The 12,500-nt window shown below is 41.3% G+C and overlaps 3 protein-coding genes across 4 annotated transcripts in view; 2 read left to right on the plus strand and 1 right to left on the minus strand.

Annotated features, from left to right (window-relative positions):
• LOC117956080 (unconventional myosin-XIX) overlaps positions 1-1,840 on the minus strand; it is a 20,053-nt gene extending 18,213 nt beyond the window's left edge. For both annotated transcript variants that reach the window (XM_034890929.1, XM_034890928.1), the window contains exons 1-3: positions 1,526-1,840; positions 1,145-1,151; positions 221-360 (exon numbers count right to left, since the gene is read on the minus strand). In XM_034890929.1, the coding sequence (XP_034746820.1) occupies positions 221-360; positions 1,145-1,151; positions 1,526-1,583 (205 nt within the window). In that variant the 5' untranslated portion in view covers positions 1,584-1,840. The remainder of the gene's footprint in view (positions 1-220; positions 361-1,144; positions 1,152-1,525) is intronic.
• Positions 1,841-1,929: 89 nt separating this feature from the next.
• On the plus strand, positions 1,930-4,691 carry pigw (phosphatidylinositol glycan anchor biosynthesis, class W). The gene is made up of 2 exons (XM_034890930.1): positions 1,930-2,329; positions 2,663-4,691. The coding sequence occupies exon 2, from the start codon at positions 2,666-2,668 to the stop codon at positions 4,151-4,153; it is 1,488 nt and encodes a 495-aa protein (XP_034746821.1). The 5' UTR covers positions 1,930-2,329; positions 2,663-2,665; the 3' UTR covers positions 4,154-4,691.
• A 351-nt stretch (positions 4,692-5,042) lies between these two features.
• Positions 5,043-12,500, plus strand: part of ggnbp2 (gametogenetin binding protein 2) — a 9,166-nt gene continuing 1,708 nt past the window's right edge. Inside the window, exons 1-11 of the mRNA XM_034890935.1 lie at positions 5,043-5,204; positions 5,983-6,108; positions 8,078-8,158; positions 8,254-8,507; positions 8,979-9,077; positions 9,827-9,940; positions 10,033-10,242; positions 10,382-10,556; positions 10,662-10,850; positions 10,975-11,107; positions 12,474-12,500. The exon at positions 12,474-12,500 is cut by the window's right edge and continues 99 nt beyond it. Of these exons, the coding sequence (XP_034746826.1) occupies positions 6,016-6,108; positions 8,078-8,158; positions 8,254-8,507; positions 8,979-9,077; positions 9,827-9,940; positions 10,033-10,242; positions 10,382-10,556; positions 10,662-10,850; positions 10,975-11,107; positions 12,474-12,500 (1,375 nt within the window). The 5' untranslated portion in view covers positions 5,043-5,204; positions 5,983-6,015. The remainder of the gene's footprint in view (positions 5,205-5,982; positions 6,109-8,077; positions 8,159-8,253; positions 8,508-8,978; positions 9,078-9,826; positions 9,941-10,032; positions 10,243-10,381; positions 10,557-10,661; positions 10,851-10,974; positions 11,108-12,473) is intronic.

Consider the following 12,500-nt stretch of genomic DNA (forward strand, 5'->3'; position numbering starts at 1 on the left):
AACCTGACTCATAAAGGCCTTCAGTTTTGTAATGAAATGGAAAAAGTATTAACAATAAACATCAATCATAATGTTATAACAAATTTGATTTTTTTATTTAATTTTTATTTAAGGGTCCGGCCCCCAAGGAGACTGTCTCGTAAAATTCTGGCCCTCTGACAAATATAGTTGATGACCCCTGCTCTAGAGGGTCTAGTGACATTATAGCCCCATTTGTTACCTGTTGTTGGGGTCACTGGGTTAACTTTGGTGAGGTCGTCATAAGTGTGGAGTTGGTCTTCATCAATGAGGAAGGCCTGAATATCTCCCTCCAATGAATCATCCAGGCTTGGGTGTGGACAATGGACCTTCTGGACGAATGAGACAAAGTGTTTAAAATATGAATGTCAGGTCCTATTTTGTCTATCATGCCAAGTAATTGCACATTAAAACAACAGTAAATGAAGGTTTTATAAATTAAACGAGAAAACAGAGCTGTGCCCTCCACTGATGTCATCATTACATCAAGTCTGATCGCAATGGTAGTATTTTTCTAAAAATTGATACATTTCCGAGCCCCATACTTTTAATTCATATCAAAATATCAAAATATCAAAGATAATGTGGTTTTCATTCAATCGGTCACATGTTCCCGAGCTATGAAGCACTTAAAATATCCCATGTCTATGCAATTAAATGTTCAAGATTTTATTCTTGGCTTTGAGAGATGTGTCAAAGATATAGATCACATAAGTAAATTAAATAGGAATTCTTACATGACATGCTGTTTATATTGACACTTACTTTAGATGCCTAAAAAGCCATTAGTATTACATGGGCAATGCATGCTGCACACTTGTTCAGAAACAATTTGAGCCATGTGTCATTTGTAATTCATTCAGTCACAATCAATTCAGAACACTGACCGTTAATATTAATATCAATATATGTATAGTCTATGATTCAGACTGACTAATGGAAGTCAGCTTTATCCTGCCATGGTCACATGGCCTGGACCTGCAACCCACCTGACAACGTATTACATGTGTGCACACATATTTAATCCAATAGCACGTTGCCTACATCCCATCACTCTGTAAGGTCATGTTAATGTCATATTTAATGCTACACGAATAATATCCAAGTACACAATGCATTCAATTGGCCTTTCTAACACAGTATTATATGATGAAACAGTAAGTGAAGTGTGTGTTACCTTTTCTTAAGCAAGATAGAAATACGTTGTCAAAGTATGCCACTACATTTGGCTTTATTTACTCCACGCATTGTAGGGACTATTTTTCATCTGGCGCATTTAACGTTGGATTACGGTATTGTTATTCGGTCACAGTTTCGTTAAACATTCTACAACGCGGTTAAATACGAACCAACCAAACAACACTGAGGACCGGTTATGTTACATATTATTGATAAAGGTACTCCAGGTCAGGTTAAGTTATCCTTGACTTTACATTTAAAACCAAAAAGGAACCTGTTAACCACCAGTTGATAAATTGCAGACGGGTCTTTCCCGTGTGCTGACTTACCGTTCCCCCATTTCTGTGTCCTGCCTTAACTATACGTCTGGTGTCCGCCGAACTCATTGATTCTACCGTTAACGTTACCTTCGTGTCTTTAAAGTCAAAGTTTGATAGGAACGACGTCTATATTCTAATAACGATGAGTTGTGGTTATTCTACACTAAAGTCCTGAGCCTCAATATTTTCCATTACTGTCAGAAATTCCTTCAGGACAACTTCCCGTGTCTGCTGCCTGTCTGTCCGACTGCCTCCCAAACTATTCACGTTTATTCCCGCCCTCTTCCTTGGCATTGCTTCAGTGTCCCAGCCGTCCACATTGGCTGCAAATTACGAAGGCTTTTCCTTTCTTCTTTTTTTTGCAAGGTTTTCTAGAATCTTTTATCTTTAGGACATACATTTTTAATGCCACGTATGGACTTAGGACATGTTTTCCAAATTTTATCTAGTTTTCCATTTGTGTATCCAAACGTCGACACTCTAACATGAATGGCTTTTCTGCATTTATCAGTTGGCTGAAATAGATTCTAAACCAGAGCTTTTTGACCACATTCACTATACTACGGTCATTTTACAAAATGCTTATGCTGAAGACTCAAGTCCAGCCGGTTTGGTTTGAAGTTTCCAGAAATCCGAGTTGTCGTGAATGCTTCATAGGGGAAAACACGGAAGCATAGGCGCTCTCTTTTTCACTGCAGGCATCCCGGTAGATATCCTGTCTAGGCTCGAGGCTTTGCCCTACTGTAAATGGGTATTCTGTGAAGAAGGTAGTTGTGAATCTGCATTTCCGACGCCTAACAGACAAATTCGTGGTAAGTATGGATAAATAGACACACAACTACCATGGTTACGTATTGAACGTTTTAGTTTATATTAGAGAATGCAACGATGATGACTTAATAATGCCTCGTGGTAGGTGCTAATGTAAATTCATCATGTTTACAATGTTTTTTTTTGTATAGTTAAGCCAACAAACTAAGGCTGCTGACACTTTTACCTCTAAATATCTGCTATATTACAAACTGTAACCTATGGGCCTGCACCCATGGGTGCTGCCATAGCATCCTAAATGTTCAATTTCCCACTGTCTATTGAACACGTCATGTTTCTCTGATGTAGTAAAACATGGATTTTAATGTTTGCAGGCCATGTCTCAGAGGGACCTGAAGGAAGCGTTTATCAGCAATCTCAATGGGACCAGTCTGGAGGAGGTGGCAGTGGGCTCATTTCTCACCCCACTTTGTCTCATCAGCAGAGGACTGATTCTGACCCTCTACCATCAGGCCAAAGGAAGACTTCCGCTTCCACTTCCAATGATTTCTCATCTGCTTCTAGACTTCTGTGTGCTTATCCTTCCCCTAGTCCTGTCATGTACCGTTTTGAGCAATGTTCTTTACCAGGTCATCTCGAGCCTAGCCTTTGTTTCTGCTTGTGTGTTTTGCTATATCTATCGCATCAACAGTTCTGCTCGGCACCCACAGAACACCGTCAGCACCTTCCTTCAGAGTCACGTTCAATTCAACCAGGTTCCCTTTGTGACTATCTTTCGAGTGTTTGTGAATGTGAAAACAGCCATCAGCATTCTCGCCGTGGACTTTAGTGTCTTCCCAAGGCGATATGCTAAAACTGAAACCTACGGGACAGGAGTCATGGACTTTGGCGTTGGAGCGTATGTCTTTGCAAATGCCCTTGTCTGTCCAGAGGCACGGGGGAAGAACATCTCTGGATCCAAGATGAACCATATCGCAAAGCAGCTCCTGTCAGTCTGGCCCCTGGTTGTTCTTGGTATGGGAAGGCTAGTGAGCCTCAAAATGTCCGGCTACCATGAGCATGTGTCAGAATATGGCGTCCACTGGAATTTTTTCTTTACACTAGCCATTGTCCGAGTTGTTGCTTCTGTGCTTTTGGCCATTTTACCCGCCCGTCGGTCATGGGTCATTGCCCTTCTGATCAGTGGATTTTATCAGTTTACTTTGGAGACAACAGGGCTGAAGGCTTTCATCCTCCATAACAATGACAGAGAAAAGGACTATCTGCATGCTAACAAGGAGGGCTTATTTTCTGTAGTAGGCTATGTAGCCATCTACATGGCAGGAGTTCAGGTTGGACTCTATGTGATGCAACCAAGATCCCACGTTAGACAGTGGCTAAAAGCACTTTTTAACCTCTATTTGGGAAGTTTTGTCCTGTACTCTGCTTTGTACACATGTCAGACACTTGTGGAGCCAGTATCTCGCCGCTTAGCTAATTTACCTTTCTGCCTATGGAGTGTTGCTCAGTCTTTGTTTTTTATGTCCTGTCTAGGAATAGCGGATATGGTTTTACTGTTTTCCAAAAGAACATCAGGCTGTCACTTTGTACCCTCATCGTGGAATTTGTATAAAAAACAATCAGACTCGGTCTCTGGTCAAAAGACAGGTGAGATAGAAAGACACTGTCTTGTTCAAGCCGTAAGCAGGAATCAGTTGTTATTTTTCTTGCTCGCAAATGTCATGACAGGATTGACCAACTCACTAGTGGACACAATAAGTTCCAGCAGCTCATTTTCAGTGTGTGTTCTGCTGTCATACATGTTCATGAATTGCCTTGTAATACATGTTTTACATCTTTGTGGAATTACAGTGAAATTCTGGTAAAATTGCATTCATAAAACTACAAGGTTCATTTGTGTAGTTTGAAGGTTTTTGTGGGGGTTGGAGTGGCAAACACAGGGAAACACTGGGAAAATTAAATGTTATAAGAAGATATGACCTGTAATGCTGGCTATACTATTGTAAATAATATGTTTATAATATAAATATACAATGTCTTGATAAAATGCGTTCTTAAATGATTTGCTTTTGTCTGCTTTTTTTTTTAACAGTTGATTTGTTGCTGCTAAATATTCCATTCTGCTTATGTTGGATTGGCCTATAAAGAACTGACATCAGCTTACTAGTCTTTTAAGAGTGGATCAAGTCAGCATCTGAGCTTTTCATAAAAGGGAAATTGTTTACGATGATGCTGCAGTGGCCAGGTTGGCTCAGTGGGTAGAGCAGGTGCACATATACAGGGAGGTTTATGCCTTGATGCAGATGTAGAGGTTTGATTCCGACCTGTGAGGATTTCCTACATGTCTACCCCCTTTATCTCAACTAGCTGTCCTATCAAATAAAGGTGGAGAAGCCCAAAAAATATTCTTAAAAAATTATTCAGCAATTTAACAGCTGTAGTGCTTTGACTTTTCTGTACATTTAGGGGCGTCAGTAGCTCAGTCAGTGGGGACTTGGCTTGGGAACCAGCTGGTTCAAGTCCCCAATGGACCTAGCTGGTAGCTGGAAAGGTGCCAGGTCGCCTCTGGGGTGCTGCCGAGGTGGCCTTGAGCAAGGCACCGAACCCACAACGTCTCAGGGTGCCATCATGTGAGGCAGCCCCCTAGCTCTGACATCTCTCCATACATAATGAATGTGTATAGGTCTTGTTTGTGCATTTGGGTAAATATATATATACACACTGTCTGGATGCAGGTCTGGTAATGCGAGACTTGCAATACTGCGCCCCCTGAAGGCCGCATGCATTACATTACAACGTCAGCTACGTATTATGAAGAGGGCAAAGGTCAAATCATCAGTGAAGATTCCGCCACCGTAGCAGCCTCACTTACTGTCGCACTTGTTTGTTATTTTAAGGGGGAACTCACAGAAACGGGTAAGTTAACACAATAATTGTTTTTAGTCAGATATATACTTATCTTGTCAAGGTGTCAGGTTATGGTCTATACTTTAAACGTTGGTAGGGGAAGCAGAAATAAGTGGCAGTTGCTAAGTAGCCAGTTGTACTTTATGTTAGCTAGCTAGCTAGCCGTACTAAAGCTGGCTAACGTTAGCTTTGCAGGACAGCGATGCTAACTAGTAAGTTAGCCAAGTTTGCTGGCATTGACAGGCCGTAGACAAAGGATAGCAAGACTGCAATATATCTATTATTGGTTAAGGTATTATTAACATCAGTATATAGTATTAGCTTGACAATATTTTGCATAAAGACACTGACTGGCTTCCTTTTTATTTTCTAATATCGTACTGGCAAATGAAATTAGCTAGCAGGCTAACGGTAACTGGCCAGCACCCGGTGAATGCTTTTTCTTGTAATGTAATTTAGGCGTTAGCGTAATTAAACCGGTCGTCACTTAAATAATTTAAGCCAAAACGGTAACTAAAAGATTTTAAAAACTACAACATCATACCCCTTTCTCCCTCCAAGCTGTCGTTTTGCTATCTTAATGTTAGCTGGTTAAATCTGGTTCAAGACATATCTGTGTGTTCCACAACGTCAGTAAATGTTTGCCATTTTGTACCGTGTTGTATTGCCTAATGGGTTGTAGTGACAAGGTGATGTTGCATTTAGCCCGCAATAGATTAGCATTTGCTTGGTGTAGCCTGTGCTGATGTCAAATGTGGTCAGTCGGTCTCTTGTGTGTCACCTGCAGGCGAGCTGCACCCCAGCCGAACTGGAAGAAGTCATGGCACGTCTGGTAGCGGTTTGCAGGGAAGGGGAAGAGGACTACCCATTTCTCGCCAGACAGATCCCCCTGTGTATTGATGAAACGCTCACGGTTAGTAAGCATTCCCATATACACGACCAAAAGAAAAATGTCTTTGGGTCAGCTATTGTCATTCCACAACAATTTGGGATAGTAGTTAAATGTCCAGAAGTAAAGGCTAAGTTATTATCAAGCTCCTATTACCAAGATCATTATCAAAATGGGAAGTTCCAACCTGTTTGAGGGAAACCGTTTGCTAACCTTGTTGCACAATCCGTAAAACAAACCAAATAAGGAAGGCCTAGGGTTTAGACAAAAATGACAGTAGGGATGCAAGATGACACAATATCTTCACAATGTGTTCAACAAGTTTGGCTTTCTTAAAATATTGTGGTCATGTACATAGTTATATATTGAATACTAGTAAAGTGTGAGGCACCGACTTTGGAGATGCTGCAACAAATTCCCATTGCCTATCATGACTCTGACAGACGTTCGATCAGTAAGCTGCAAACTTGTTGAACTGGCCTTTAAAGCTAAACATTACTGTGAATTCAGACAGAGAAACCTTGTGTGTTTGACGGAATCCTGGCTCAAAGACTATCATGAAATTCAACCTCTGTCTGGGTATACCACCATAAGGGCAGACAGAAATGAGCGCAGCTCAAATAAATCCATCGGAGGGGGCCTGTGTTTATTTGTTGACAATTGCTGGGCTACACAGAATGGCGTTCGGGAGCAGGTGTGCACACCGGACTATAAAATATTGACTGTAATGAACTCCCAGAGTTTGGTAAAATTACTGTTATTCTTGTGTGTGTGCCATGACGGAATGACAAAGCAGCAGGGGAAAAAATAAAAGAATTATAATGAAGCACTTGCCCCTTCAGCAGACCAGACCGTCTTCGTCCTCGGGGACTTTAACTTATGTAACTTGTCTATACATCTGCCAACTGTTCATCAATATGTTGACTGTCCTACATGGTTAAATCGGACCCTTGACCACTACTTTCGGAAATATCCCTGAGGCATATAAAGCGGATTGCGGACCACCCCTCGGGAAATCCGACCTAATGTAATAATGTAATTCCCCTCCTGCTTAAATATAAAGCTATGCTCAAAAGGATGAAACCAGCCATCAAGCAGATACAGATGTGCTCTGACATAAACAAAGATCAACTCAGGGACTTCCTTGACATCACAAATTGGGACACCTTCTTTGAATCCTGCCAGGATGGGAATGAATTTACGGACACTATATCATCATACATTAGATTCTGTGAGAACTGTGTGTCTGAAACAAAGTCTTTTAAAATATTCCCCAAAAAATAAACCCTGGGTTTCTAAACAATCAAACCTGTATTAATGAAAGAAAATTGCGGTTTGCTCAGGCAATAATGAATTTGTGCAGGAAAAAAGGAAAAAGATAACAATTAAATACTAAAATACTTGTTGCCAGAAGTCTAGGAATAGGACTGTAGCAAGCTCACCAGCACAGCATCATCAGTCCCAATGTCACTTCTATTAGCAAACTGCAGTGGATCTAACACGCTGGTCTCTTGAGAGGCCAGAACTCTCTTCATTGTTTTACACAATATGGAGGTGATGGCTAAGGGTCGGATATCTTCAGGCTCCCTTGCACCAGGCTTCTATTTATTCTGTTCTAAGTAAAATAATGTTTTTTTTATTATTGCATTACAGAACACAGTGTTCACCTCAATGTTATTGCTCTTATACAAATCATTCTGGCTAAATAAAGGCACTGACACTTACTTACCTTTTAAAGTAAAATTGGCACAAGAATTTAGAACTGATAAAAACCTAAATTAGGTGTCCAATCATAGTGTATGTTTCAAGAAAAATAAGGAACAACTGCCAGCCAATTGGTGTTAGTGTTTTTTGGCAATAGTAAAACTTTAAAAACCAAAAGGACAATCTTTCCTTGTGACAATTATCAGCATGGCTGATATACTCTAAGTCACAAGGCAATAACAGTTTCTAAAATGTACTTTAACTGTTGTATATTATTTCTTGTCGTCAGATGGTGATGGAATTTTCTGATTGTGTCATGGCTGTTGACAGCCAAGAAATAAGCACGTCTCATTGGAAACAATTTTCTGAGGTGAGTAGTTCTAAATTTTTCGCACAGCAGCTAAGTGTGTCTTCATGTGACTTGTCAACAAAGTGGTAACAGATGTACTATTCCTTGGCCTTTAGTATCACTCCAAGTTGAAGCAACAGGACTTGAATATTGCCCTGATGGTGACCTCCAGAGAGGTGTACAGTGCATTATCTCAGCTGGTGTCATGCGTGGGCTGCAGACGAAGTGTGGAGCGCCTCTTCTCACATTTGGTGGAATCAGGGAACCCAGCCCTGGAGCCCCTCACACTGAAACCCACGGGCATGCTCTCTGTCACCAAAGCCTGTTTAGCAGATGTAAAGAAGCTCTACAACCTTTTCTACGTCCACGGGTAAGATACAAAGAAGTGTGTTTCTCTATCACACCATGTATCAAAAGAGAACAGCCAACACTAACAGTTTGTCATTAAATATGAGCAAGTGCTTTTGTTAGTGAAAAACGGAGAGAACCAAAATTCCAAAATGTGACATTAAAAAAAACTCTCTGGGTTTGTTGGATTTGTAGGAATAGAATTTTATTTCTATGATTTGAATACTCTGCAAGGATACTGATATACCAAGCCTTCATCTGTGCTGATGTTATTTTAGTCCTTAGAGACAAGGATGTGACAAGGTGTTAAACTAAATTAACTGCAAACTATGCACATACAGAGTTATTGTAAACGGACAGTGCCATTTTCTTATTTAGTGTCAGTTATAGCAAACAACAAATGCTTGTTTATATTATTAACTGTTGAAAACAACACTGGAATACTATAAAACGTTTTTAGGACAAATAATTAAAAATATATTTTTCTTTACAGGTCAAAGTTGAATAACATGATTGATGCCATTCCAAAAAGCAAAAAGAACAAACGCTGCCAGTTACACTCCTTAGACACACACAAACCTAAACCTTTGGGGTGAGTAATAGCACCATTTATCTGTTTTTCTCATCAAACTGTTTTCTTTCTCTAAACAACATTCAGGATGTTGGTGTGAACATCGGTAGTGGTAGCTTTTCCCATCAGGCAGGGCCAGTGTGCTTTAAGTGGTCTTTTATCCAGCCGTAGTAAAGTGGGCTCAAAGAGTGGCAGGTTTTAAGTATCACACTAGAAGAGGACTTATGCAGCGTCTTCTTTCCCTTTGCACAGTTGGTGTCCCCCGTCACATAGACACAAGGTAGAACTGACTGCGTTGAACTCTTTCTCCAGCCTTCAGAAGCCTTCCGTTTTAGACCGGTCATCGCTGATAACCATTTGATGTTGTTTTTTTATTTCTGATGTATACAAACATAAGCCTTAGGTTGGAAAATGGTGAGCGCTTTCACTGACAAATGGAAAATTAGACGGAGCATGAGCCCAGATATCTCCTCCAAGATTGTTGGAGACCAAAACCAGGCATAAAAAGAGTGAATATTAGACTTTTGCCAGGTAGTAAGAAAAACCATGTTAATGAATTCTAATGTTGCCCCATTTTTGCTGCATGCATAAATGCTGTAGTTTATCATCAAACAATTTAATGATGTCAGCTTAAAAAGTATGTGAGTGTTGTGTGTACAGCTTATTTCTACTATCCCAGAGTTGGCAAAAAAAACCTGTAGTTGCAGGTTAAGAGATGATGACTGTGCATTGTGATGGCCTAGTTATAATAGGTGTATGTTTGCTTACAGTGGAAGTTGGATGGATGTGTGGGAGCTGATGTCTCAGGAGTGCAGAGATGAGGTGGTCCTCATAGATAATGCTTGTCTCTTAGAGACACTGGAGACATACTTGCGTAAACACAGGTAATGTGTGACTATTTTTTCCCCTCGTAAACGCTGCCAGAGCTTTAGAAAGAACTCGATAACTGCGTAGTACTGTACTTTCTTGTCATCAGGTTTTGCACTGACTGTAAGAATAAAGTGCTGAGGGCATACAACATCCTGGTGGGGGAGTTGGACTGCAGTAAAGAGAACGGGTATTGTGCTGCCTTGTATGAGGGACTATGCTGTTGCCCCCACGAACGCCACATCCATGTGTGCTGTGAGACTGACTTCATTGCTCATCTCCTCAGCCGGGCAGAGCCTGAGTTTGCAGGAGGCTATGAGTAAGTAAAGGTTTAAACAATAAACACCACAGAGCTATCCTTTATTATTGATGAAGTCTGTTTCCTGTGAAGTCCTCATCAATACCATTGTCCTTTCATCGTATTTATACATTCAGTTGATGATTCTGTTTTTTTTAAGACGTAGAGAGCGACATGCCAAGACCATTGACATTGCACAAGAAGAAGTCCTGACCTGTCTGGGTATTCACCTGTATGAGCGGCTGCACAGGATCTGGCAGAAACTACGAGCAGAGGAGCAGACCTGGCAGATACTGTTCCATTTGGGAATTGATGCACTACGCAAAAGTTTTGAGGTACACATCTTCTAAGCCAATGTGTATGGTATAATTTCAGATATGTTTATCAGATGATTATTGCTTTATGGCTCTGGCATAATGTATTTATTACGTTGCCCCTAGATGGCCGTGGAGAAAATGCAGGGCATCAGTCGGCTAGAGCAGTTTGTTGAGGAGCTGTCTGAGGAGGAGAGGGCCAAAGAACTGAAGCAGGAGAAAAAGAGGCAAAAGCGCAAAAATCGTCGCAAAAACAAGTGTGGCTTTGACATATCCGAACAGGAGGAAGAGGACAAGGAGAAAAATCTGGATGAGGTAAACGTCCATCAACCTTGAGGGACATGAAGCTCTCCTTGGACATCATTGAAGACCTCTGTGTTCATCTGCTGCTACACATTGCTATGTCAATGATATGTCTGTCCCATTTGGTGTGTTGCAGGGTTCTCTTGAGTCTGTGGAGGGCACTTGCAAGGTCTGTGGTAGCCATGATGAGGACGAGGAGGCCACATGTGTTCAGAGCATTGTCAACAATGGAAGCACTTCCTGTAGCTGCAGAGACAACATGAAACAGGGTAAAAATACACACATGCTGTCAAGTTTGAAGAACAGTACATTTTCTGAATTACGGCAATGTGGCCTTGTGTGCTCTGATCAATTTTGCGTGCAGTTAACACACCATTCATAATTGTGTTTTAATAAAAACTCAACTCCTGGCATTTGCTCCGGGTGTTGTTCACCACTGTTTTGGAAGAAGGAAATAACAGGCGAACCAGTCGGGCGAGGTTTTACAGTAAATGTTGCTCCATTGTTGTTTGTTGTGCCTGTTTCTGGTGCCTTCACTACAAACAGCCTTATCTTTGTTGGTAGTTCTATAGCGTAGAACCCGAACTAGTTTCACACACAGCTTCACAGATCCTTCGGTGATCAGCACAGCTTTGCTTGCTAGTGCCCTCCCTTCTTATTCATCAGCTTGGTTTACTATACAGAAAGGTCAATAGGCCATACAATAGGTTAAGCTGCTGTACCACAAACTACTTTAAACCTTCTGTTGCACTAATACCTCTTACATACCACGTCCCAGGGTAGTCTAGGGTTGTCTGATAAGGGTTCAACTCTCTTTTTGCAAATTCAAACCAAGCAAGTCTACATGGGTATGTCCCTGGTCATGTCAATTCAAAGATCACCTGGGTCAACCCGGGAGCAAAGAATAACAATTACCTTGAGTGCTAGTCATTTTGGCTTCATGACTAATTTTTAAAAGACAAAGAGAAAAAAAGAGAGATTCATTCTCCCCAGTAGCTGTACTGAACTGCAGTCTGCAGCGGATGTCTCGTGCCAGAGAAAGCGAGTAAGAGCAGCAGTGTAGAGTGAATTAAACACAACTTATTTTCATACAATTACTTTCTAATGCTCGTTTTGCCTGTTAAACCCTGCTACCGCTCTGCAAAAGTCAGACTAGTGAACATTTGGGCCCTCGCTGTTCTGAAATGAATGGAACCGCTCCGTGCTGCTGCCGGACGGAGTGTGGACTTGTAACTTAGAGATGCTACTGCACCACATGAGCTCAGGGCGCTGGTCCACTGGGGGGCACTGGCAGCCCCCCACGCTGACATTTCTCCATTTGTGCATGAATAGGAGAATGTGTGTGTATTGTGTAGTAATTTCTAACAAAACAGAGCATAATTAGTCCCACCCTGGCTGTAAGCGTCCCAGGTCGTGCACATTGAAAATGACCCTAGTCCTACCCTGATAAAACTTACCTGGGTTGCAAAGCAGAGTAGATCGAGGAGGGTTACCCAATTCAAATGCACAGTCCACCTGGGTATAACACCTATTGAGCCATGGTGTGAAAGGGGTATTATAGACTGTATATTTGAAACTGTCAAGAAAAGACATCACTACAAACCATTAAACCTGTGTTCATACATGTTTCTCCAGATTTGTCTCCTCACAGCAATGCTAGCG

Source organism: Etheostoma cragini, chromosome 13 (assembly GCF_013103735.1).
Source record: "Etheostoma cragini isolate CJK2018 chromosome 13, CSU_Ecrag_1.0, whole genome shotgun sequence".
Classification (NCBI taxonomy): domain Eukaryota; kingdom Metazoa; phylum Chordata; class Actinopteri; order Perciformes; family Percidae; genus Etheostoma; species Etheostoma cragini.